General features: G+C 47.5%; 1 protein-coding gene across 1 annotated transcript in view; it reads left to right on the forward strand.

Moving 5' to 3' along the window:
* The first annotated feature begins 871 nt into the window (after nucleotides 1-871).
* LOC140729350 (monocarboxylate transporter 13-like) overlaps nucleotides 872-27,209 on the forward strand; it is a 38,427-nt gene continuing 12,089 nt past the window's right edge. The window contains exons 1-4 of the mRNA XM_073048999.1: nucleotides 872-1,062; nucleotides 1,212-1,274; nucleotides 12,388-12,608; nucleotides 16,334-16,477. Coding sequence (XP_072905100.1) covers nucleotides 1,240-1,274; nucleotides 12,388-12,608; nucleotides 16,334-16,477 — 400 coding nt within the window. The 5' untranslated portion in view covers nucleotides 872-1,062; nucleotides 1,212-1,239. The remainder of the gene's footprint in view (nucleotides 1,063-1,211; nucleotides 1,275-12,387; nucleotides 12,609-16,333; nucleotides 16,478-27,209) is intronic.

Below are 27,209 nucleotides of genomic sequence, written 5' to 3' on the forward strand. Positions count from 1 at the left end.
GTTCCTGGTGTGGCCTCCTGTACGGTGCCGGTGGGACGTGACGTAGATTGAAAGACCTGTTGGCTGAGCACCTTCTGCCACCAACAGCAGGATCTCCCAGTGGCGACCCATTTCAATTCTACTTGCCATTCTGGCATGTCAGTTCATGGCATCCTCTATGTCACGATGAGGCCACACTCAGGTTGCAGGAACAACACCTTATGTTCTGTCTGGGTAGCCTCCAACCTGATGGCATGAACGTCGATTTCTTGACCTCCCGGTAATTACCCTTGCCCTCTCCTTCACCATTCTCCATTCCTGTTCCCCTCTCTCACCTTATCTCCTTACCTGCCCATCACCTCCCTCTGGTGCTCTTCCTCCTCTTCTGTGGCCTCTGTCCTCTCCCATCAGATTCCCCCTTCTCCAGACCTTTATCTCTTTCACCGATCAATTTCCCAGCTCTTTACTTCAGCCTCCCCCACTCCCCCGCCTTCACCTCTTACTTGCCACCTTGTGCTTCTCCCTCCCCTTCCCCCACCTCCACCTCCTTACTCTGACTCCCCATCTCTCTTTCTCACCCTGACGGTCTCGGCCCGAAAAGTTTCCATAGATGCTGTCTGGCCTGCTGAATTCCCCTGGTATCTTGTGTGTGTTGCTTCCCTCGGGATCAATAACGTATGTTGTCTGTGTGTCTGCTTGCATTTCCAGCATCTGCAGATTTTCTCTTGTTTCGGAAACTTTAGAGACGGTCCCTTGCCAGGTATTTGCTTTGATGTGAGCTGTAATTTAAGTTATTTGCAGGTATAATCATGAGAGATAGAGAGAGAGAGAGAGAGAGAGAGAGTGTGTGTGTGTGGGAGGGGCAGATAAATTACCCCAGGGACATCTCTAACAGGAAGGGAGTGGGACGCAGACGAGAGCGTAGATAGGAAGAGCTGTTTTGCTGTCTGTGCTGCACAGTACCCGTCACACAGATGTCATGTGTCAGAGGAGCAATATGAGCTTCTACATTTAAATATTTTGTAACTTCCTCTTTGTAAATGCCGGGGAGGTCACAGTTAATCAAACACAGACTGCGTTCGGGTAGGTACTAAAGCACTTCTCTTTCTCTGTACCCTTCAACTCTGAACCTGTTCTGGGTTTTGGGCTGGATATAACCCATTTCCCTCAATTTGTAGCCCCCCCCCCCCCATTCTGCAAAGGGTGTCTTACTTGACTCTTTGTTTCCACAGGGGATTGTGAGGCGGAGTATGTCTGGTAATGGAGCAGCATGAAGGTTTCTCAGCACCGATAAGGTAAGGAAGTGGCCGCGCACACATTGACCCTCACAGGGTATGGTCCCTTACAGCCAGCACTGAATTATTAAGGGTAGACTTTATTCGCCATGACATGTTGGTGCGACACGCAATAAAAATCACAACAGTTCCGAGTACAAATGTGGAATACATTGCGCATAAATCCCAGCACATATTTACAATGTAATCAGTATTATGAAAAGTGGTTTAAAGTGTTTCCGGTGCAGTGATGGGATTACTAGACTGCGATGGGGTCGGTTAACTAGAATGCTTGATCAGATTAACTGCTGGGGGAGGGGACCTTTAAAATGCAGGAGTTTTGATTCATTAGCTCTATTGGGTTTTCCAGAACGGGGCTTTAGGAAAAGGCAGTTTACTGGGTGGGTAGCGTCCGCAATAATTTTCCTGTATCGTTTTCCCCAAGCAACTTCACCCCCTCCCCGCCTTCTGGACTCACCTATCGCCTGACACCTTGTACTTCTTACTCCCCTTCCCCCATCTTCTTACTCCCCTCCCCCCATCTTCTTACTCCCCTCCCCCACCTTCTTACTCCCCTCCCCCCACCTTCTTACTCCCCTCCCCCATCTTCTTACTCCCCCTCCCCCCACCTTCTTACTCCCCTCCCCCACCTTCTTACTCCCCCTCCCCCACCTTCTTACTCCCCTTCCCCCATCTTCTTACTCCCCTCCCCCCACCTTCTTACTCCCCTCCCCCCACCTTCTTACTCCCCTCCCCCCACCTTCTTACTCCCCTTCCCCCACCTTCTTACTCCCCTCCCCCCACCTTCTTACTCCCCTCCCCCCACCTTCTTACTCCCCCTCCCCCACCTTCTTACTCCCCCTCCCCCACCTTCTTACTCCCTCCCCCCACCTTCTTACTCCCCTCCCCCCACCTTCTTACTCCCCTCCCCCCACCTTCTTACTCCCCCTCCCCCCACCTTCTTACTCTCCCTCCCCCACCTTCTTACTCCCTCCCCCCACCTTCTTACTCCCCCTCCCCCCCACCTTCTTACTCCCCTTCCCCCCACCTTCTTACTCTCACTTCTCTTTCTTTCTAGTCCTGGAGAAGGGTTTTGGACTGAAATGTCGACCATTCTCTTTTCCAACCAACACTGTCTGACCTACTCAGCTCCTCCAGCCTTTTGTGTCTCCGTGTTTGGGTTCCCAGCATCTGCAGATTTTCTTGTTTATAATTTTTCCTGTCCGCTTCTTTGTCCTGGACATGTGCAAGTCATGTAAGACACAGTAACCTAAACACCAGTGGTTCAGCAGTTGCTGAAAATCTGGAGCAATGCACACAGACACACAAAGTGCTGGAACAACTCAACAGGTTGGGCAGCATACTGGAGCAGAATCAACTATTGACATATCCGGCTGAGATTCATCATTGGAACTGAATTATCATGTCTTGTAATACCAGATGTCTTGTTCTCTGTGTGTTAACTGCTGGCTTCGTGTATCCCGTGCTACAAAGGGTTAATCTGGACAATTTTAAGTATTAGTCGCTGTCACGGCAAACTGCCCCCTCACCCTCCATCCTCCCACGAAAGCGGTGCCAAGGAACTGGTTCGATCTCTCTCTGCTTCTCGGATATCAGACCCCATTCAGCAGCAGAATCTGATGGCTCTTCCCTGCAGAACAAAGTTAGAAGTAAATTTATTAAAAAAGGACGGGCAGCTGCCTCCCCTTTCATCCTGCTGCCTGCCTCCCCAGGGTAAGCTTCTGGGGGACTCCCGGGGGGAGGTGGGGAGAGGGGAGAGAGAGTGTGCATACATGTGTCATTGGCCACCTGCTCCAAAACATCATCGGATACCGTGCTAGTAATCAGTCCGGCAATCCAGGCAACTGAACTTCATTCTCAGTCTGGGTGGCTGGCCCGTTATTGTGCAACTCCACCGGGCAGAGGGAGGGGGCTGAGAAAGAGGGCATGATGAGGATGGAAGTATTGATTTCTCCTATCGGTTAAAAAAATTCCCACCCCTCCCCTCTTTTTCTATCCCCCACTCTGGCCTCTTAACTCTCCTCCCCTGCCTATCACCTCCCCTTGGGTCCCCTCCTCCTTCCCTTTCTCCTATAGTCCACTCTCCTCTCCTATCAGATTCCTTCTCTCCAGCCCTTTGTCTTTCCTACTCGATTCTGATACATTCTTTATTACAGAATGTTTAATTAGCGGAATGTGAATCCCTGTTTAAATTGGTCTCAGCCTCTGGAATGCCTGTCCAGAGAGGTAACCACTGCCATTTTACATACTCGGTTTTTACAGTGCTCGGTTTTGCTCTGAAGTTCCTGTATGGAGCACGGTGATTTTCATTCGGTGGGAAACATGCCTCTCCCTGCTCACTGGCTGCTTGGCTGGAATACCCCTCCCCTCCCCATTTGCTCGAACCAGACTAACTCCATACTCTGGAACGCGTGCGAGAGTGTCTCTGTGGTGGGGAAGCGGAAGGGATTGTGAGCAATACAGTTATTTACAACGCCAAACTCTTTTCAAGATCTCCCCGACTCCACCAAGTGCTTCAGTTTCCTCCCAACATTCCAAAGACGTGGGTTAGGGTTAGCAAGTTGTGGGTATGCTCTGTTGGTGCCAGGAGGATGCCAACACCTGGGGGCTGCCCCCAGCGCATCTTGCTCATTGGGACAGATGATGTATTTTACTATGTTTCGATGTACCTGTGACAAATAAAGCCAATCATTAATGGTTTTCCCCTTCTCCCCTCCTATCAGATTCCTCCTTCAACCCTTTACCCATTCCACCTATCACCTCAAACTTAATCAGCTCCATTCCGTTACCCCCCACCTCCCCTTCACCTGGTCTCAGCTATCGCCTGCCAGCTGCCCCCACATTCTGGTTTCTAGTCCCTTCCCGCCCAGTCCTGCTGAAGGGTCTTGGCTTCAAACGGCGACTGTTTATTCCTCTCCATAGATGCTGCCTGACCTGCTGAGTTCCTCACACAGCTTAGGTTGCTCCATCTTTATGGAGCTGTCTTTGTGCAGCCAGACACCCCCAGGACGTCTCTCAGGAGTGAGACCGTCCAGGGCTCTTGAAGCTTGTCGTCACAACACTTTGCCCCTCCTCATCACCCCCCCCCCCCAGTAAGTTGGGCAGTAGCTAAATGTGGGTGTGAAAATAGTGGCTTGTATGTATGATTAATAAGACTTCAGGGAAATGATAATTAAATGCCATTCAGACTGAATCTTAAAGTGGTTCTCACATGTTGCTGTCAACTCTCTGTTCCTCTTTGCATCTTTCTCTCTCTGACTTGCTGTCTCACTTTTCTCTCTGTCTCCTCCACCTGCCCTCCCTTCCCCTCTCTTCCCCCTTTCCCCCCACTGCCTCCAACCTTCCCAGCCCTCCCTTGGGTTCTTGATCTTCCTCAGTAAACAAGTTTTCAAAGTGAGGGAGGGGGAGTCTGTGGAAGTGAATCTTCAGTGTGACCACAGAAATAGCCAGAAGTCCCACTCCTCTCATCAAAATTCCCCCATTTCCTACATAAGATTGTGCTCTCTGTATTTCTCAAGACTTGTGGCTTCTTTGCCAGCAAGCACGTCACTTACTTTCTACCTTCCGTGACTGACCAACCCAATGCTTCACAGTCTCCTGGTGGACAGAAAGCCAGTGCTGATCGAACTTCGGCGGGCAGGTGGCTGAACAGCTAGGTACCAAAGCCCTGACAGAAATGGCTGAGGTTGAGATCTTGTGAGTAAGGAGAGAGGTGTTGAGGTGTCGTTTAACTATATACATGTATACCGTCAAATGAGACGTTTCTCTGGATCAGGGTGTAATGTACACATAACACACAGTTACGTGAAAGTAAGGATAAAATCTACAAATGAATTTCAGATAAATAGACAAAGTGCATAAATTAAATATTGTAGAGTATAGAACAGATTAACCAGTGATACTTTGAATGCGATCTGCAGGAAGTTCAGAAGCTTAATGTTTCCCATCCTGACTGTCCTTGTCTTTATGCATTGTAGTCTCCTTCCTGATGGTAGAAAGTCAAAGAGGATGCTGGATCGATGGGTGGGATCCTTAATAATACTAGATAGATAGATGATAGATAGATAGATACTTTATTCATCCCCATGGGGAAATTCAACTTTTTTTCCAATGTCCCATACACTTGTTGTAGCAAAACTAATTACATACAATACTTAACTCAGTAAAAAATATGATATGCATCTAAATCACTATCTCAAAAAGCATTAATAATAGCCTTTACAAAGTTCTTAAGTCCTGGCGGCTGAATTGTAAAGCCTAATGGCATTGGGGAGTATTGACCTCTTCATCCTGTCTGAGGAGCATTGCATCGATAGTAACCTGTCGCTGAAACTGCTTCTACTAAGGGCCCTGTATACGCAGTGCTCCTGATAAATGTCCCTGATGGATGGTAGGGAGACCCTTATGATGCTCTCAGCCATTTTCACAGTACTTTCTAGGATTTATGGTACGATGCTCAGTTTCTCTCATAGCAGGTGGAGATACAACTTGTTGGGACACTCTCAGTGGTGTTCTTGTGGTGGGAAGGGGCTTTGCTTTCCTCAATCTTCTTGGGACGAGGAGGTACTGCTGTGTGCTTCTAGACAAGTTAGGAAAGTGTTTAATTGGAGTAAGGGGAATTTTGAGGCTATCAGGCAGGAAATCGGAAGCTTAAATTAGAAACAGATGATCTCAAGGAAAAGTACGGAAGAAATGTGGCAAATGTTCAGGGAATATTTGTGTGGAGTTCTGCATAGGTGCATTCCAATGAGACAAGGAAGTTATGGCAGGGTACAGGAACCCTGCTGTACAAAAGCTGTAATAAATTTAGTCCAGAAGAAAAGAAAAGCTTACAAAAGGTTCAGAGAGCTAGGTAATGTTAGAGATCTAGAAGATTATAAGGCTAACAGGAAGGAGCTTAAGAAGGAAATTAGGGGAGTCAGAAGGGGCCATGAGAAGGCCTTGGCGGGCAGGATTAAGGAAAATCCCAAAGCATTCTACAAGTATGTGAAGAGCAAGAGGATAAGACGTGAAAGAATAGGAACTATCAAATTTGACAGTGGGAAAGTGTGTATGGAACCAGAGGAAATAGCAGAGGTACTTAATGAATACTTTCCTTCAGTATTCACTATGGAAAAGGTTCTTGGTGATTGTAGTGACAACTTGCAGCAGATTGAAAAGCTTGAGCATGTAGATATTAAGAATGAGGATGTGCTAGAGCTTTTGGAAAGCATCAAGTTGGGCCCAGATGAGATGTACCCCAGGCTACTGTGGGAGGTGAGGGAGAAGATTGCTGAGCCTCTGGCGAAGATCTGTGCATCATCAATAGGGACAGGAGAGGTTCCGGAATATTGGAGGGTTGCAAATGTTGTTCCTTTATTCAAGAAAGGGAGTAGAGATAGCCCAGGAAATTATAGACCAGTGAGTCTTACCTCAGTGGTTGATAAGTTGATGGAGAAGATCCTGAGAGGCAGGATTTATGAACATTTGGAGAGGTATAATATGATTAGGAATAGTCAGAACGGCTTTGTCAAGGGCAGGCCATGCCTTACGAGCCTGATTGAATTTTTTGAGGATGTGGTGAAACACAATGATGAAGGAAGAGCAGTAGATGCAGTGTACAGGTGTCTTCTGCTTTACGAATGTTCACTTTACGTCACTTTGCTTTTACAAAAGACCTACATTAGTAACCTGTTTTCACAATACAAAGAGAATTTTCACTTTTACAAACATTTTCCCCATATAAATTAATGGTTCTTCACTTTACGCCATTTCGGTTTAAGAAAGGTTTCATAGGAACGCTCTACCTTTGTAAAGGGGGACACACCTGTGTATGGATTTCAGCAAGGCATTTGATAAGGCACCCCATGCAAGGCTTATTGAGAAAGTGAGGAGGCATGGGATCCAAGGGGACATTGCTTTTTGGTCCAGAACTGGCTTGCCCACAGAAGGGAAAGAGTGGTGTAGACGGGTCATATTCTGCATGGAGGTCGGTCACCAGTGGTGTGCCTCAGGGATCTGTTCTGGGACCCTTAATCTTCGTGATTTTTATAAAAGACCTGGATGAAGAAGTGGAGGGATGGGTTAGTAAATTTGCTGATGACACAAAGGTTGGAGGTGTTGTGGATAGTGTGGAGGGCTGTCAGAGGTTACAGCAGGACATTGATAGGATGCAAAACTGGGCTGAGAAGTGGCAGATTGAGTTCAACCCAGATAAGTGTGAAGTGGTTCATTTTGGTAGGTCAAATATGATGGCAGAATATAGTATTAATAGTAAGACTCTTGGCAGTGTGGAGGATCAGAGGGATCTTGGGGTCCGAGTCCATAGGACACTCAAAGCAGCTGTGCAGGTTGACTCTGTGGTTAAGAAGGCGTACGGTCTATTGACCTTCATCAATCGTGGAATTGAATTTAGGAGCCGAGAGGTAATGTTGCAGCTATATAGGACCCTGGTAAGACCCCACTTGGAGTACTGTGCTCAGTTCTGGTCGCCTCACCACAGGGAGGATGTGGAAGTCATAGAGAGGGTGCAGAGGAGATTTACAAGGATGTTGCCTGGATTGGGGAGCATGCCTTATGAGAATAGGTTGAGTGAACTCAGCCTTTTCTGCTTGGAGCAATGGAGAATGAGAGGTGACTTGATAGAGTGTATAAGATGAGAGGCATTAATCATGTGGATAGTCAGAGGCTTTTGCCCAGGGCTGAAATGGTTGCCACAAGAGGACACAAGTTTAAGGTGCTGGGGAGTAGGTACAGAGGAGATGTCAGGGGTACAGTTTTTACACAGAGAGTGGTGAGTGCGTGGAATGGGCTGCCGGCAATGGTGGTGGAGGTGGATACGATAAGGTCTTTTAAGAGACTTTTGGATAGGTACATGGAGCTTAGAAAAATAGAGGGCTGTGGGTAAGCCTCGTAATTTCTAGGGTAGAAACATGTTCGGCACAAACTTGTGGGGTGAAGGGCCTGTATTGTGCTGTAGGTTTCTAAACGAACTGTGAAATCACCGAGGAAATGAAGACAGCTGTGTCATACCAACAAAGAGGATTTGAAACACAGCATCTGGGATTTTTATTGTCCTGATGACCTTGGTCACGGTCTTCTGTTGCTGTAGCCCATTCACTTCAAGATTTGATGTGTTGTGCACTCAGAGATGTTCTTCTGCACTCTACTGCTGGAACGTTTAGGTACTGTTACCCTTCTGTCAGCTTGAACCAGTCCTGTGACCTCTCTCATTAACGAGGTGTTTTCACCCACAAAACTGCGGCTCATAAGTTTTTTTTTTGCTGTTTTCGTACCATTCTCTGTAAGCTCCAGAGACTGTTGCGTTGAAAATCACAGGAGATCAGCAGTTTCTGAAATACTCAACCTTGGTGCCAGCAATCTTTCCACAGTCAAAGTTACTTGGATCACATTTCTTCCCCATTCTGATGTTTGGTCTGAACAGCAACTGAACCTCCTGACCGTGCCCACGTGCTTCTATCCATTGTGTTGCTGCCGCATGATTGGCTGATTAGATATTAATGAGCAGGTGTATCTGAAAGTGGCCACTGAGTGTAGGTAGTGAGGATCAGCTCAGCCTGAAGTGTCAACTGTTCATTCTCCTCCGTAGATGCTGATGAGTTTGTGTGTGTGTGCTGCTCTGGAACGTACCCATTGGATATCGAAAGAGTAGACGTGGAAGGTGGTGAATCTGTGGAATTCATTGCTGCAGACAGCTGTGGAGGCCAATACATTGGGTATATTTAAAGCAGAGGTTGACAGGTTCTTTATTACTAAGGGTGTCAATGGTTATAGAGAGAAGGCAAGTGAATGGGGTTGAGCGGGATATTATTCAGCCATGATGGAATGGTGGAGCAGGCTTAATGGACCAAATGGCCTATCCACTATCACTGGAGGAAGGGTACCGGGCAAACTCATCAGATTAGTGATCAGCGAGTCCCATGGGTTCAATGGCCCTGAATCCTGGCGTTTTTTAAGAAGAGGCAGCAAGGGTGCTGAGCGAATTGTTAGCAATCTTCCAAAATTTGCAGGTAATGCCAGGAGAGTGGAAAATTTATTCGAGGAAGGTCTTTATTCTTTGGAGCATAGTAGGTTGAGGGGGGACTTGATAGAGGTTTTTAAAATTATGAGAGGGACAGATAGAGTTGACGTGGATAGGCTTTTTCCATTGAGAGTAGGGGAGATTCAAACAAGAGGACATGAGTTGAGAGTTAAGGGACAAAAGTTTAGGGGTAACACGAGGGGGAATTTCTTTACTCAGAGAGTGGTAGCTATGTGGAGCGAGCTTCCAATAGAAGTGGTAGAGGCAGGCTCGATTTTGTCATAAAAAAAAAAAAAATTGATAGGTATATGGACGTGAAAGGAATGGAGGGTTACGGGCTGAGTGCAGGTCGGTGGGACTAGGTGAGAGTAAGCGTTCAGCACGGACTAGAAGGGCCGAGATGGCCTGTTTGTTATATGGTTATAAGAAAGAAAACCACATGACCTGCAGGAGCAGATTTAGGCTATTTGGTTCATCAGCTGATTTATTTTCCCTCTCAACTGCTTTCTCCAGCCTTCTCTCCTTAACCTTTGATGCTCTTAGTAATGAAAAGCCTGTCAGCCTGAGCTTTAAAAGTGCCCAATGACTTGGCCTCTGCAGCCACCTGCGGCAATAAATTCCACAGACTCATCACCCTCTGACTAAAGAAATTCCTCCTCATCTCTGTTCTAAAGTGACCTCTCTCTATTCTGAATCTGTGCTCTCTGGTCCTAGACTACCCCCCCCCCCCCCCCCACTAGAGGAGACATTCCTCCACATTCTCTCTATCTCGTTCATTATGTCCCATGTCATATGACGTGGGCGATCATGGTCTTTCCATGACTGTGATCGTTCTTGGCAAATTTTTCTGCAGAAATGGTTTGCCATTGCTGTCTTCTGGGCAGTGTCTTTACGAGACGGGTGACCCCAGCCATTATCAACGCTCTTCAGAGATTGTCTGCCTGGTGTCAGTGGTCGAATAACCAGGACTTGTGATCTGCACCGGCTGCTCAAACGACCATCCACCACCTGCTCCCATGACTTCACATGCCCCTGATTGGAGGGTTACCTTGCCCACGGGTGAACTACTGGCTTACCTCTCCTTTGATAGAGATATATCTCCACCCACCACCCAGGTTGCCTGAGAATTGGAAGAAAGCTTTGGAGTGGGTACAGAGGAGATTTACCAGGTGTTTCCGGGATTAGAGAGCAGGTCTTCTGACGATAGGTTGAGCGAGCTAGGTCTTTTGTCTTTGGAGCAGGGAGAATGAGAGGTGACTTGCTGGAGGTGTACAAGATGATAAGGAGAATAGATTGAGTGGATAGCAGAGATTTATTTTCCCAGGGGAGGAATGGCTAATATGAGGGACAGAACTTTAAAGTGATTGGAAGGAGGTACGGGGGATGTCAGACGGAGGGCTTTACACAGAGTGGTACGTGTATGGGTGTCTTGCCTCCACGGGCGGTGTTGGAGGCAGATATGTTGAAGACATGTAAGGCACATGGTTGATAGAAAAACGGATGGCCATGTGGGAGGGAAGAGTTAGATTGATCTTGGAGCAGGTTAAAAGGACAGCACAACATTGAGGGCTGAAGGGCCTGTACGGCGCTGTATGTTTGAATGGGAGGGAAGTCTCGGTGTAGCTGCAGAGATCATTGGTGAGACCATAGCCATCCAATGAGGTGCAGGTTGGGAAGAGGATTTCCCGTACATTACAATGCTAATTTTCGGGAAAAGGAGATGGTGCTATGGCCCTTACCCTGGAGTTCAGAAGAATGAGGTGGTCTTTAAATTTACCTATTTTTATGTTTAGAATACGCAAGGTATCAAGCCCTCACAATCCAATGAACCCTTGCCGTCCATTTATACTCCTGTGAACAATTAATCTACTGACCTGTTTGTTTTTGGATTGTGGGAGAAAACCCAAACGGTCACGTTGAAACTCCTTACAGATAGAATCCAATCCTTACCTTTGTCACAAACTCCTGACAGATCGAATCCAATCCCTATCTCTGACTGCTGGTGTGTAATCGTGTTACACTAGCTGCTATGCTCCCATGCAGTACAGTAGATGGGCAGAAGGGTGGGTTTAATTTCACCAAATCTTGTCAAAGAACGTTTTGTCCTGGAGGGCAGTGGGGGCGGTAAGGTTGGAGGAGACTTGGCCTTTCGTGTAGCCTTTCCAAGGTTAGCTTGTCCACTGAGCGGGGGTGATTGGTAAGGTTGTACAGTACTGAGCAGAAAGATGTCATTGAGCTGTTTATCAGGAATTGTCTCCGTGCGGGTCATATTGTTCAGGACAGAATGTTCAGCATATATATATATATATTTCAGCTTTGTGTCCCCTCCCCAGTGAGGTTGGTCACATTTCCTGTGTTGGGAGACCGGTGAGCTCCTCGGCAATGGTCACACGCTGCCGTTGATCTAGTGGGAGGTACGCTGGAGTGAGGGGGATCTGGACCTCCGGGAGTCTGCAGGAGTCCATCAGGTTAAGACATTGCTCAGGAACTCTTAGCACTGCAGCACCCAGAAAGATAAAGAAAAGAAAATTCTGGAAGAACCCAGTGGGTCAGCAGGATCTGTGGAGCAGAGAAATAATTATGTTTGAAGCCTGCAACTCTTCCTTGGAACTGAGAGGGTGGGGTGGATCGAGACGGTGGGTGGGATGGAGGGAATTGCTGGCTCAGTATACGGAGGAAGGGAAAAGAGGGGGAGAGAGATAAGGGCAGGGTGGGGGGAGAAAACAGGGGTGGTGTGGGGTGAGGGAAAGGGGGAGTCAGAGAGGTGAGAGTGGGAAGGAGGGGGACAGTGGGAGAGGGCTAAGGGGCCAGAAGGAGGATGGAGAGGCGTAGGGATAGAGGAATGGAGGATGGGAGGGATAGGGAATGGTGAGGGAAAGGAATAGAGGGATGTGGTGAGAGAGAGAGAGAGAGATGGATGTCAGGCAATAATGGCCAGTCTCAATAGTAGTTTTTATGTGTGTGTGTGTGATCTAAAGTTGGAGGAAGCTGTTGTCACTTTGAGATGTGCTGAGTGGAATGTAACGGTCGCTACAGAAATGCCGTGTCTAAGAAGAATGAAGTTACCCTTCCTCACTGCTCTGTTTGGAACAGGTGGCTGCCGGTGGCCATGGGAGCCAAGGTGAGGAACGAGGCCCCGGATGGTGGCTGGGGATGGATGATTGTTCTGTCGACGTTTATCCAGTCGGCTCTGGTGTTTGGGGTCATCCGCTCGTTTGGAGTTTTCTTCGTGGCCTTCGTGGATCACTTCTCGGAGGCCGCGAGCTCGGTGTCCTGGATCACATCGATGGCGGTCGCCATTCAACAGTTCTGCAGTGAGTACCGAGGCCGAGATACCGCCCGATTTAATTCTACCTCCCATTCTGATTCCAACACGTTGGTGCGCGGCCTCCTCTACCGCTGCAATGAGCGAGGAGCTGCACCTCCATTCCGTCCGAGTGGCCTCCATGAAAATTGATTTCTTTAACTTGCAGTCATTTCTCCCTCTCCCTCCTCATCTCTTTCTCCATTCCCCACTCTGGCTGCCCACTCAGCTTCTCCTCACCTGCCCAACACTTCCCTCTGATTCCCCTCCTCCTTCCCTTTCCTATGGTCCACTGTCCTCTCATCAGATTCTTTTCTTCTCTCCTTTACCTCTTCCACCTATCTTCTCCCGGCACCTCACTTAATCCACCCCCTCCCACTGACCTGTCGACACGCCCGCTCGCCCTTGCTCTGAGCCGTCCGCCCACCTGCCTGCACCAATCACCAGCAGCTTGTCGTCCTCCTCCTCCCCCTCCACCTTCTTACCCTGGCTTCCGCCCCTTCCTTCCCACATCTGCTGAAGGGTCTGGGCCTGAAACATCAACTGTCTCATCCCCTCCATAGATGCTGCCTGACCTGCCGAGTTCCTCCAGCGTTTTGAGTGTGGTCTGGAGTCAGAGGGCCGGCTGTTTCACGCACATCACTGTGTTTCCTCACAAAACTGCAGAGTCGCTGTTTATTCAGTGTCACACCCGTTCATTCAGCACCGTACATGTTAATTCAGAGAGAGGCCCAGTCACTCTGTAAGTGTGTATCGAATATTCAGGGTACTCACTGTACAAGTTCAAGTTTATTGTCAGTCATTTACAAGGATGTTGCCAGGACTTGAGAAACTGAGTTACAGACGAAGGTTGAATAGGTTCGGACTTTATTCCCTGGAGCGTAGGAGAATGAGCAGTGATTTGATAGAGGTGTATAAAATTATGATGGGTCTAGATAGAGTGAATGCAAGCAGGCTTTTTCCTGTTAGGGGAGAAAAAAACCAGAGGACATGGGTTACGGGTGAAGGGGGGAAAGTTTAAAGGGAACATTGGTGGGGGGGGCTTCTTCACACAGACAGTGGTGGGAGTGTGGATTGAGCTGCCAGATGAGTGATAAATGCGGATTCACTTTTAACATTTAAGAAAAACTTGGACAGGTATATGGATGAGAGGGGTTTGGAGGGATATGGGCCAAGTGCAGGTCAGTGTGACCAGGCAGAAAAATGGTTTGGCACAGCCAAGAAGGGCCAAAGGGCCTGTTTCTGTGCTGTAATGTTCTATAGTTCTAAACGTACAAGTGTACACCACCAAACAAAACAACGTTCCTCCAGACCAAGGTGTACATATTGTTACGTACCCCGTAACTGGGTCACTTACCAGCAAAGATAGAGAGGTCCGTTGAAGTCTGATGGTACTATTTTTAATGGTATTTATTGATAAAAATACACAAAAATAATATCAATGCAAACATACATATAATATATGTCGTCAATACTAAATCTAAAAGCACGGGTATAATAATAATCAATAAGAAATAGCTCTATCGTTGTCTAGGGGATAATGTATTGTCCGATGGAAATATAAAAGTCACTTTAGTTCATTCAGGCTGCAGCCTTTGGTTGGAGAGAGAGAGAGAGTTAAACTTGCCCATTCCTTTTATGAGGTCAATCCTTCGAGAGTCGGTGGGGGCTGAATTTTCCTTTGTTGTTAGCTAAAACCATTCTTCCGTGGCAAGACCCACCAATTCTGAGGCAAATGGAAAAGGACGCACGTGGGCTGGTTCCACTGGCTTTCGCTGTTACGCTGTTACAGGAGTTCTAGCATTTCTTCTGGTGCGTCTGAAGGGGCTGTTCTCCAGACCCTCTTTTATCCTGACTCACAGGGTCTCAGATGTCAATCAGGGTGGGATGATGCAATCCCTCCACCAGCCGCCCTCGGTTCATTGCCCGGGGGCTTCGATGCATCGTACAGTATTCAATACATGATCTCGTCTCCAAGAGACAATAGCCGTTATCAATGGTTCCGCCTTTCGGAGGCCAGGACACATTCCAAACTCTTTGTGGATTCTGCATGTCTTTCTCTCATTTCCTGGGTCTCCTGAACTGACTTAATAGTGATCTTGCGATTCTCACAAAGGAGGGGGCCACGGACGTAACAATATAACTCTCACAAAACACACAAAGTAATATTACCACAAATAAATTAACAAATAATAAAATCTATTCCAGAAGATTGACATTTGGCATATGGAACATTTACGACACAAGTTTAAGAAGCAAGCAGTATATCGATACTGGAGCTTCATGCGTGATGAGATCGGGGTGGTGACGGAGTTCAGTCGTCTCACGGCCTGGGGAAGAAACTATTTCCTATCCTAATGTCAAAGACGGATTGACCCGATGTAAAGGCGCATGTACAACGGACGCAATGAGACCATAAAACAAGCGATACTTTATCAAACTTTTACTCTTTATTCATAGCATGCTATGGGGGAAGTTACAGACTGATCTCCCAAAGAGCCAGTCCGGACATTGTCCTCCCCCGAATCACAATTCTTCACAATTTATAACATTGATCATCACAGGAAATATTATAATTACGCAAGTTAATACAGTTTTACTATAGTTTTTGATCACATGCTAAGATACAATTAGATGTAAAATCATCATTGGTTAGTTATAATTATTTTCAGCCAAAGCTAGCCCGGATACAACATTAGTTGCTCATGCTGACACCTCCCCCTACTCTCGAACGTTCTACGCCCTACTCTATCTTGCCCATATGTCATATCTCAAGATGCTTTGTGTGACCAGATAGTTCCTTATTTGAACCTATATCTAACATCATTAGGGAACAATGTCTGGTATGTCACTTGCTGCTGGGTAAGGTTCCCTTTTGGCTGTCCAGCAAGAGTAACATGCATAAGGTAACTGATCATCTACACCCCTATTTACCTATCCCTTTACTCCATCGCTAACAGTTCCAGTCCTAATGCTATGGTGCCTCCTGCCTGACGGCAGGGGTCAAAGAGAGTGAGGGGCGGATTGCGGACACGCTAAGGGCCCCACAACCCCACAGTCACGTTTCTGTCTGTAGGTGAATGGAAAGCTGAAATGAAAAACACAAATGCTGGAGGTACTCGGCAGGTGTGACAGAAAAACATGGCGTCTCAGATGGAGAGCATTAACTGCTGGGAAAGTTTATTTACAAAAAAAGAGGGGCGGGTTTTAAGTGGCAGTGATGAGAAGAGGGTAGATGACCTCTCCCTTTTTCTCCTTCCTGTCTCCCCTCCTCCCCTCCTCTGTTTGTCTCTAATTCTTCCTGTCAAACTGCCCCCTCCCCCTCTCCCCCCTCCACAGGGAAGGGCTAGCTTGATCTTGGAGTAGGTTAAAGGGACAGCACATCATTGTGGGCTGAAGTGCCTGTACTGTGCTGTCGTGTCCTAACTTGCTGGGGGCGGGGTGCAAACAGAGGTGTTGTAGGACCTGCCGCTGTTTCCGGTGGAGAGCCAGCATTTGGAAAGTTCTGAAAGGTGAGGAGAGGGGATGATGCCCCTCGTTGAAGCAGACGGATATTACGGAGGATCTGCCGAACGTGGATGCTGGTGAGGACGAGGGGTGGGATTGGAGATGTCGAACCGAGCCCTGCTAACTAGAGTGACCTAGGATCCGTTGACTGGGAGAGAGGAGGATGGGTGTGGAGGGTTGTCCCTATACCAGCCACCGTGTGAAATAACTTCACCGTTCTTTCTCCAGGTCCGGTGGCCAGTGCACTCAGCAACTACTTCGGAGCTCGGGTTGTGGTGATGCTGGGCGGTTTCATTGCCAGCCTGGGGCTGATCTTTGCCAGTTTGGCTACGACCCTGATCCATCTCTACCTCTCTATCGGGCTGCTGTCAGGTGAGCCGGGGACTGTGGGCCGGAGGGTGGGTTTGGACAAAACTGCCTCCTCACTCAGCCATAGTGTAACACAACCTGTGAATTTACAGTGCAAATGGGTGTCACCTTCTCCCCACTGAGGTGGCATTAGCCCATAAAAAAAGAAAGATTAATCATAAACAAGATTTAAGAAACAACTCATCGAAACATGCGGTGAAATGCACGCGGTGTCAAACGACCAACACGGTGTGAGGATTGAGCTGAGGGTAACCCGCAGGTACTGTCAGGCTTCCAGCACCAACGTAGCATGCCCACAACCTGCTAACCCTAACCGGTACGTCTTTGGACTGTGGGAGGAAACCGGAGCAATCACGGGGAGAACGTACAAACTCCTTGCAGGTCATCATCATCATGATGTGCTGTATCGTGGTGATTGTCCTTGGCAAATTCTACAGAAGTGGTTTGCCATTGCCTTATGGGCATGACAGCTGACCTCAGCCATTATCAACACTCTTCAGAGATTGTCTGCCTGGCGTCAGTGGTCACATGACCAGGACTTGTGATCTGCACCGGCTGCTCGTATGACCATCCACCACCTGCCCCCGTGGCTTCACTTGACCCTTATTCTGGGGGTGGGGGGGTTTGGTTGTGGCGAAGGGGGGTGGGGGGCTAAGCAGGTGCTACACCTTGCCCAAGGGTGACCTGCAGGCTAGTGCAGGGAAGGAATGCCTTACACCTCCTTTGGTAGAGACGTGTCTCTGCCCCATTGCCCATCCTTGCAGATAGCAACAAGAATTGAACCTGGGTTGCTGGCGCTGTAACGTGTTATGCTAACTGCTACTGTTATGAACCCCGTAACTGGGTCACTTACCAGCAAAGATGGAGAGGTCCGTTGAAGTCTGATACTATTTTTAACAGTATTTATTAGTAAAAAGACACAAAAATAATATCAATGCAAACATACAGATCATATACGTCGTCAATACTAAATCTGAAAGTGCAGGTATAATAATAATCAATGAGAAATAAGCTCTATCGTTGTCTAGGGGATAATGTATTGTCCAATGGAAATATAAAAGTCACTCAGTTCATGCAGGCTTCAGCCTTTGGGGACCACTGGGTTTGCAATGGTTGGAGAGAGAGAGAGATTTTGAGAAAAGAAACTTGCCGGCTTTCCTTGATCTGATCTTGATCCGTATTCGTCCTTTAGCGAGGCCGTTCCATGGAGGACTTGTCATCCAGGCAAGGATGGACACACACAAGTCCCCACCGGTCTCATACGTTTCTCCTGGTGTGTCTGAAGGGGTTGTTCCCCAGACCCTCTTTTATCCTTAGTCACGGGGTCTCAGATGTCAATCAGGTTGGGATGATGCAATCCCTCAACCAGCCCACTCTGGTCATCCCCTGAGGGCTTCAATGAATAGTACAGTACTCAATACACAATTCCGTCTCCAAGAGACAATGGCCATTATCCGTGGCTTTGTCTTGCTGAGGGGCCAGGACACATTCCAAAACCTTGAGGATTCTCTCTCATTTCCTGGGTCCCAGACCCGAATTAATAGCGATCTTGCGATTCTCAAGAAGGAGGGGGCGACTTTGTACCCTTCGGCCCCTCAGAGTTGTGGCACATTCGTAACACTACACTATCGCGTTGTCTGGTACGTGCAAGTGGAGCTGGTGCCCCTTCCCTCTTCCCCCACTCCAAGCAAGCCCACAGACTCAGGCTCCTGCCAGTCTTTAGCTCACCGAGGAGGAGGGAATCTTGCCACCTGTTTTCTTACATGGACCACAGTGATGGGGGCTCACAGGGAGGGACACCGGTCACTTCTCCACTGAAGGTCTCGGCCCGTAATGTCCACTGCCTTTTCTGTGCCACAGATACTGCCTGATCTGTTGAGTTCCTCCTGCATCTTGGGTGCGTGTCCCACTGAAAACAAGTGATTTCACAAGCGGCTTGGGTTGAGTCTTGGGTTTGCTAGTCTAAGGGTTGGGTTATTGGTATCAGCACCTCTCTACTGGTAACCACGGCAACATGAACAAGTGTTACCCAGAACAGCAGCAGCTTTTCTACATGGCATCTTTACCCCAGAGCTGGGGACCCTCGCGGAAATGTGGGCTGGGTGGAGCTTGGTGGCGATGCGTAGACTGAAATAGTCACTGAGGCACAGAAACAGGCCATTCAGCCCAACTTACCCATGCTGACCAAACTGCCTATCTTATTTCCTGCACCTGGCCCCTATCCCTTCTAAATTCTCTGTTGAGATTCTCGGTCTTTCTGGTTCTGCTTCTCCCCACAGGTGGCAATATCCTTTCTGCATCCACCCTGTCGAAAAGCTTTCCAGATTGTTTGGACCTTGCCCCCACCCACTTCCTTAAAGAACATTGTAAGAACCAGGAGCAGGTGTTCTTATTGAAGAACTCCTTGAATCCGGCCAACCAGCCTGCCGAGCCTGCTCAGCTGTTCAATAAGGTCATGGCTGGTCTGACAATGGACTCAACTCCACCCACCTGTCTTTCTCCATAACCCTTAAGTTCCCAGCTGTGCGAAGATCCACCTATCTGTGTCTTAAATATATTGGTGTGTCCTCCACAGCCTGCCTGAGCAGAGAATTCCACAGATAGATAGATAGATAGATACTTTATTCATCCCCATGGGGAAATTCAACTTTTTTCCAATGTCCCATACACTTGTTGTAGCAAAACTAATAACATACAATACTTAACTCAGTAAAAAATATGATATGCATCTAAATCACTATCTCAAAAAGCATTAATAATAGCTTTTAAAAAGTTCTTAAGTCCTGGCGGTAGAATTGTAAAGCCTAATGGCATTGGGGAGTATTGACCTCTTCATCCTGTCTGAGGAGCATTGCATCGATAGTAACCTGTCGCTGAAACTGCTTCTCTGTCTCTGGATGGTGCTATGTAGAGGATGTTCAGAGTTTTCCATAATTGACCGTAGCCTACTCAGCGCCCTTCGCTCAGCTACCGATGTTAAACTCTCCAGTACTTTGCCCACGACAGAGCCCGCCTTCCTTACCAGCTTATTAAGACGTGAGGCGTCCCTCTTCTTAATGCTTCCTCCCCAACACGCCACCACAAAGAAGAGGGCGCTCTCCACAACTGACCTATAGAACATCTTCAGCATCTCACTACAGACATTGAATGACGCCAACCTTCTAAGGAAGTACAGTCGACTCTGTGCCTTCCTGCACAAGGCATCTGTGTTGGCAGTCCAGTCTAGCTTCTCGTCTAACTGTACACCCAGATACTTGTAGGTCTTAACCTGCTCCACACATTCTCCATTAATGATCACTGGCTCCATATGAGGCCTAGATCTCCTAAAGTCCACCACCATCTCCTTGGTCTTGGTGATATTGAGACGCAGGTAGTTTGAGTTGCACCATATCACAAAGTCCTGTATCAGTTTCCTATACTCCTCCTCCTGTCCATTCCTGACACACCCCACTATGGCCGTGTCATCAGTGAACTTCTGCACATGGCAGGACTCCGAGTTATATTGGAAGTTTGATGTGTACAGGGTGAACAGGACCGGAGAGAGCACGGTCCCCTGTGGCGCTCCTGTGCTGCTGACCACCGTGTCAGACCTACAGTCTCCCAACCGCACATACTGAGGTCTATCTGTCAAGATTCACTACTACTAAGCAGTCTCTCCTCATCTCCATCCTAAATCTATTCCCCTGAATCTTGAGACTATGTCCCCTAGTTCTGGTCTCACTTACCAGTGGAAACAACTTGCCTTTTTCTATCTTATTTCTCACTTTCATAATTTTAGATGTTTCTATAAAAATCCCCTCCCATTCTTCTGAATTCCAGTGGCTATAGTCCCAGGCGATTCAATTCCTCTTCATCTCGGGAATGAAACTGCTGAACTTTCTCTGCACCACTTCGAAAGCCACTATTTCTTTCCTCAAGTGAGGTGACCAGAAATGCACACACTACTTCAGGTATGGCTTCACCAGTTCCCTGTACAGTTGCAGCATAACCTCCTACTCTTTTTTAAAAAAAAAACAAGGATCTAGTGCTCTTTAATTCAATTCCATTTGCTTTTTCAATAACCTGTTGCACCTGCAAACCAGCCTTTTTAGTGTTTCATGCACAGGCACTCCCAGCTCCCTCTGCACAACATCAAACTACAATCTTTTGCCCTTTAAATAATAATCTGATCTTCAATTTTTCCTTCCAACGTGAGTGTTCTCACATTTACCAATGTTGCCCTCCATCTGCCAGACCGTTGGGCATGGACTAGATGGGCCAAAAGGCCTATTTCTGTGCTGTACTCTTCTGTGACTCTGACTGTTGCCCACTCACTTAACCTATCCATATCTCTCTGTAGACTCGCCACACCCTCTGCACAATCTGCTTTTCTACTTCGTGTCATCAGCAAGCTTAGATACGCTACACGCAGTCCCCGCTGCTGCGTCATTAATGTAGATTGTGAACAGTTCCAGGCCCAACACCATCCTCCGCTCGTCATGTCAGGTTATCCTCATAGCCTTGCATTTCTGATATTGTCCTTCGAGCTAGCTCCAGTCCCTCTGGCAGATTTGTATTATTTAGTTTATACTGGTCCCTCCTTATTCTTCCATTCAAGATTCAGAATGAAGTGAAATTGGTAGCACAGCAAATCAAAATGAGGTTTATTATCATTATATTGTGAAATTTGAGTTACACAACAGCCCATGCAATATATAAAAATTAATGTGAGTTACAGTAAGAAATCTAAGCAGTGCAAAGAGATTACAAGCATCCGTTCAGAAACCCAATGGTAGGAAGAAGCTGAAACTTTGTGTGGCTTCAGGCTCCAGCACCTCCTCCCTGATGGTAGTAATGCCATGTCTGACGGTTCTCAGTGATGGATGGCAGCTTCGTGAGGTCTGATGGTCTGACGGTTCTCAGTGATGGATGGCAGCTTCGTGAGGTCTGATGGTCTGACGGTTCTCAGTGATGGATGGCAGCTTCGAGAGGTCTGACGGTTCTCAGTGATGGATGGCAGCTTCGTGAGGTCTGACGGTCTGACGGTTCTCAGTGATGGATGGCAGCTTCGTGAGGTCTGATGGTCTGACGGTTCTCAGTGATGGATGGCAGCTTCGTGAGGTCTGACGGTTCTCAGTGATGGATGGCAGCTTCGTGAGGTCTGACGGTCTGACGGTTCTCAGTGATGGATGGCAGCTTCGTGAGGTCTGATGGTCTGACGGTTCTCAGTGATGGATGGCAGCTTCGTGAGGTCTGATGGTCTGACGGTTCTCAGTGATGGATGGCAGCTTCGTGAGGTCTGACAGTTCTCAGTGATGGATGGCAGCTTCGTGAGGTCTGACGGTCTGACGGTTCTCAGTGATGGATGGCAGCTTCGTGAGGTCTGATGGTCTGACGGTTCTCAGTGATGGATGGCAGCTTCGTGAGGTCTGACGGTTCTCAGTGATGGATGGCAGCTTCGTGAGGTCTGACGGTTCTCAGTGATGGATGGCAGCTTCGTGAGGTCTGACGGTTCTCAGTGATGGATGGCAGCTTCGTGAGGTCTGACGGTCTGACGGTTCTCAGTGATGGATGGCAGCTTCGTGAGGCACTAGCTTTTGTAGATGGGGAGGCTGGTGCCCGTGATGGAGCAGGCTGAGTCTACAAGCCCCTGGAGCTTTTGTGCCCCTGTGGATTGGCACCTCTACTCCAGATGGTGAGGAAACCAGTCACAACATCTGTAGAAATTTACTAGTGTCTTTGGTGACATACCAAATGTCTTCAAACTCTGAGTGAAGTACAGCTGCATTGTTATTGCATCGATATGTTGGGCTTGGAATAGATCTTCAGAGATGCTGACACCCAGGAACTTGCCCGCCCTTTCCACTGCTGATCTCTCGATGTGGACTCGTGTGAGTTCCCTTGACCTCCCTTTCCTGAAGTCCCCAGTCAATTCCTTGGCCTTACTGATGTTGAGTGCAAGATTATTGTTGTGACACCATTCTCACTGGCTGGTTCAGCTGATTGGAAACCAAACTCTGCTGCATTAACGACATTCGATTAAGAAGGCACACAGCACACTGACTACTCATACCAGCAGACACATATATGCTTTCACACCCCTCTCTCAATACCCTTCCCATACCTCCTTTCCATCTTACTACCCTGGCTCCATCGCACTATGTAGTTCCTGCACATGAAAATGTCTTGATGTCTGCATTCTCATTCACGAAATATCTTTAGCCACAGTTTCGCTTTTTCATTTCTAGAGAAAGCCCAATCTCTCATTGTTCCTGACAGATATGCAGAACTGAAGGAACTACACAGTATCTCCACCACAAACCTGATCCACATTTACCATCAGTTGTTTCAAAGACAGAAGTGGTTCCAGAGGACCAGACGAGAATCCAATAATTTTGATTTTCTGGTCAGCTTTGAGGATATTTTTAGCACGGGAGCTCAGTGCAGTTTTTAATTAAAACTTAATGCTCTGAAAACAGAACTTTAATCTGAAACTTCCCCTTTCTTTCAGCCTCTGAGCTAACTGACATTCTCGGTGCTCAGTTTGAATTTGTGCATGTCCTCCTGTCTGTCGTCACTCTCCTGATCTTCACCACCATGCTTACAGTTGCTGCTTTTCTGAATCAGGTGGCATTGGCAAACTTCGAAGATTTAAATTTTTTTATTTAGAGATAGAGCATGTAAACGGGCTCCTCTGACCAACGAGCCCACAATAATGCCCGTGTGGCCAATTAACCCACTAACTCGTTGTTGGGAAGTGCACCAGAGGGAAATGACGGGGAGAACGTACAAACTTCCTACAAACGGCGGCAGGAATTGAAGCTGGGTTACCGGCGTGGTTGTAGCGTTACGCTAGTGTGCCTCGGACTCAGGTTTAGGTGTTCACGGTGTATATCCGAGTGCGGAGCTCCTGACACCCATCCCTCGACTGCCTGGGCAGCATGGTAGCGTAGTTCAGCACAATACAGGCCCTTCGGCCCACAATGTTGTTCCGAACATGTTCCTACCTTAGAAATTACTAGACTTACCTATGGCTTCCACATCCTTCCTGTAGTGAGGTGACCAAAACTGAGCACAGTACTCCAAGTGGGGTCTGACCAGGGTCCTATATAGCTGCAACATTACCTCTCGGCTCCTAAATTCAATCCCACAATTGATGAAGGCCAGTACACCGTATGCCTTCTTAATCACAGAGTCAACCTGCGCAACTGCTTTGAGTGTCCTATGGACTCGGACCCCAAGATCCCTCTGATCCTCCACACTGCCAAGAGTCTTACCATTAATACTATATTCTGTCATCATATTTGACCTAACAAAATGAACCACCTCACACTTATCTGGGTTGAACTCCATCTGTCACTTCTCAGCCCAGTTTTGCATCCTATCAATATTCTGCTGTAACCTCGGACAGCCCTCCACACTATCCACAACACCTCCAACCTTTGTGTCATCAGCAAATTTACTAACCCATCCCTCCACTTCCTCATCCAGGTCATTTATAAAAATCACGAAGAGTAAGGGTCCCAGAACAGATCCCTGAGGCACTCCACCGATCACCAACCTCCATGCAGAATATGACCTGTCTGCCACCACTCTTTCCCTTCTGTGAGCAAGCCAGTTCTGGATCCACAAAGCAGACCCTTGGATCCCATGCCTCCTTACTTTCTCAATAAGCCTTGCATGGGTGCTGAAATCCATTTACACTACATCTGCTGCTCTACCTTCTATCATGTGTTTAGTCCTGGATCCACAAAGAAATGTCCCCTTGGATCCCATGCCTCCTTACATGTCCTGTTGTAACCGCTGACAGCCCTCCACACTATCCACAACACTTCCAACTGCCTGCAGGTTGCCCTCAGGCAAGACGTAGCACCTGCTTAGCCCCCTCTTCACCCTCTCGATCAGGGTCACATGAAGCCATGGGAGCAGGTGGTGGATGGTCGTATGAGCAAGCCAGTTCTGGATCAACAAAGCAATGTCCCCTTGGATCCCATGCCTCCTTACTTTCTCAATAAGCCTCGCATGGGGTACCTTATCAAATGCCTTGCTGAGATCCATATACACTACATCTGCTGCTCTACCTTCATCAATGTGTTTAGTCACATCCTCAAAAAATTCAATCAGGCTCGTAAGGCACGACCTGCCTTTGACAAAGCCATACTGACTATTCCTAATCATATTATACCTCACCAAATGTTCATAAATCCTGCCTCTCAGGATCTTCTCCATCAACTTACTAACCATTGAAGTAATACTCATTGGTCTATAATCTCCTGGGATATCTCTACTCCCTTTCTTGAATAAAGGAACAACATCTGCAACCCTCCAATCCTCTGGAACCTCTCCCGTCCCCATTGATGATGCAAAGATCATCGCCAGAGGCTCAGCAATCTCCCCCCTCACCTCCCACAGTAGCCTGGGGTATATCTCATCTGGTCCCGGCGACTTATCCAACTTGGTGCTTTCCAAAAGCTCTAGCACATCCTCTTTCTAGATAGATAGATAGATAGATACTTTATTCATCCCCATGGGGAAATTCAACATTTTTTCCTATGTCCCATACACTTGTTGTAGCAAAACTAATTACATACAATACTTAACTCAGTAAAAATATGATATGCATCTAAATCACTCTCTCAAAAAGCATTAATAATAGCTTTTAAAAAGTTCTTAAGTAGTTTACTTAAATACATTAAATACAATCAACCCCGGCACTTTAACATATCTTACTCCTGGCGGTTGAATTGTAAAGCCTAATGGCATTGGGGAGTATTGACCTCTTCATCCTGTCTGAGGAGCATTGCATCGATAGCAACCTGAAACCTGAAACTGCTTCTCTGTCTCTGGATGGTGCTATGTAGAGGATGTTCAGAGTTATCCATAATTGACCGTAGCCTACTCAGCGCCCTTCGCTCAGCTACCGATGTTAAACTCTCCAGTACTTTGCCCACGACAGAGCCCGCCTTCCTTACCAGCTTATTAAGACGTGAGGCATCCCTCTTCTTAATGCTGCCTCCCCAACACGCCACCACAAAGAAGAGGGCGCTTTCCACAACTGACCTATAGAACATCTTCAGCATCTCACTACAGACATTGAATGACGCCAACCTTCTAAGGAAGTACAGTCAACTCTGTGCCTTCCTGCACAAGGCATCTGTGTTGGCAGTCCAGTCTAGCTTCTCGTCTAACTGTACACCCAGATACTTGTAGGTCTTAACCTGCTCCACACATTCTCCATTAATGATCACTGGCTCCATATGAGGCCTAGATCTCCTAAAGTCCACCACCATCTCCTTGGTCTTGGTGATATTGAGACACAGGTAGTTTGAGTTGCACCATATCACAAAGTCCTGTATCAGTTTCCTATACTCCTCCTCCTGTCCATTCCTGACACACCCCACTATGGCCGTGTCATCAGTGAACTTCTGCACATGGCAGGACTCCGAGTTATATTGGAAGTTTGATGTGTACAGGGTGAACAGGACCGGAGAGAGCACGGTCCCCTGTGGCGCTCCTGTGCTGCTGACCACCGTGTCAGACCTACAGTCTCCCAACCGCACATACTGAGGTCTATCTGTCAAGTAGTCCACTATCCAATCCACCATGTGAGAGTCTACTCCCATCTCCGTTAGTTTGTGCCTTAAGATCTTGGGCTGGATGGTGTTAAAGGCACTAGAGAAGTCCAGGAATGTAATCCTCACAGCACCACTGACCCCATCTAGGTGAGAGAGTGATTTGTGCAGCAAATACGTGATAGCATCCTCCACTCCCACCTTCTCCTTATACGCAAACTGAAGAGGATCCCGGGCGTGCCTGGTTTGTGGCCTCAGATTCTGTATTATCAGCCGCTCCATGGTCTTCATCACGTGCGACGTCAAGGCAACAGGTCTGAAGTCATTCAACTCCTTTGGTTTTCTTAATTTCTTAATGTCTATCTACTCAAGCTTTTCAGTCTGCTGCAAGTCATCGCTACAATCATGAAGATCCTTTTCCGTGGCGAATACTCAGACTCGGGTTCAACTCCCACCACTGCCTGTAAGGAGATTGTATGTTCTGCCCGTAACTGCGCGGCTTTCCTCCTGGTGTTGCGGTTTCCTCCCACAGTCCAAAGACGTAGCGGTTAGTTATTGCAAATTGCCCCCTGATTAGGCTAGGATTGAATTGGGCCGCGTAGCTCGAAGGCTGGAAGAGCCTGTTTCGCGCTGTTATCTCGATTAAAACAAAATTTTGAAAAACATGTAACATTGTGAAAACAGCCTCACTACTGCCCCGTCTTATGTAAAATTGTCAATTTTAATCCCAAGCCCTTTAGTTTTGTAGACCGGCTTATTATTTCAGAATTCAGAATCAGGTTTATTAACACTGCCCTTTGTGTTAAATTTGTTGTTTTGCAGCAGCAGTCCAGTGCAAGACATGAAAGAAAAGTTGTTATAAGCTTCAATAAGAAACAACTAGTGTGAAAGGGGAATAGTGAGGTGGTAAGGCATTGGAGCAGAATTAGGCCATTCAGCCCATCGAGCTTGCTCTGCTGTTCCATCATTGCTGATTTATTAACCCTCTCAATGCCATTCTCACACCTTCTCCCTGTAACCTTTGGACTTCAGAAAGGGTGAGATGCGGGAGCACACAGTAGTCCTCATGAGGAAGTGGAAAGAGTGAGCAATTTCAAGTTCCTGGGTGTCAATATTCCTGGTCCAGAGCCACCAAACGCTCCTTGTAGGTTAACCCTATCATTTCCAGGATAATTCTCGTAAAC

Source organism: Hemitrygon akajei, chromosome 6, assembly GCF_048418815.1.
Source record: "Hemitrygon akajei chromosome 6, sHemAka1.3, whole genome shotgun sequence".
Taxonomy (NCBI): Eukaryota; Metazoa; Chordata; class Chondrichthyes; order Myliobatiformes; family Dasyatidae; genus Hemitrygon; species Hemitrygon akajei.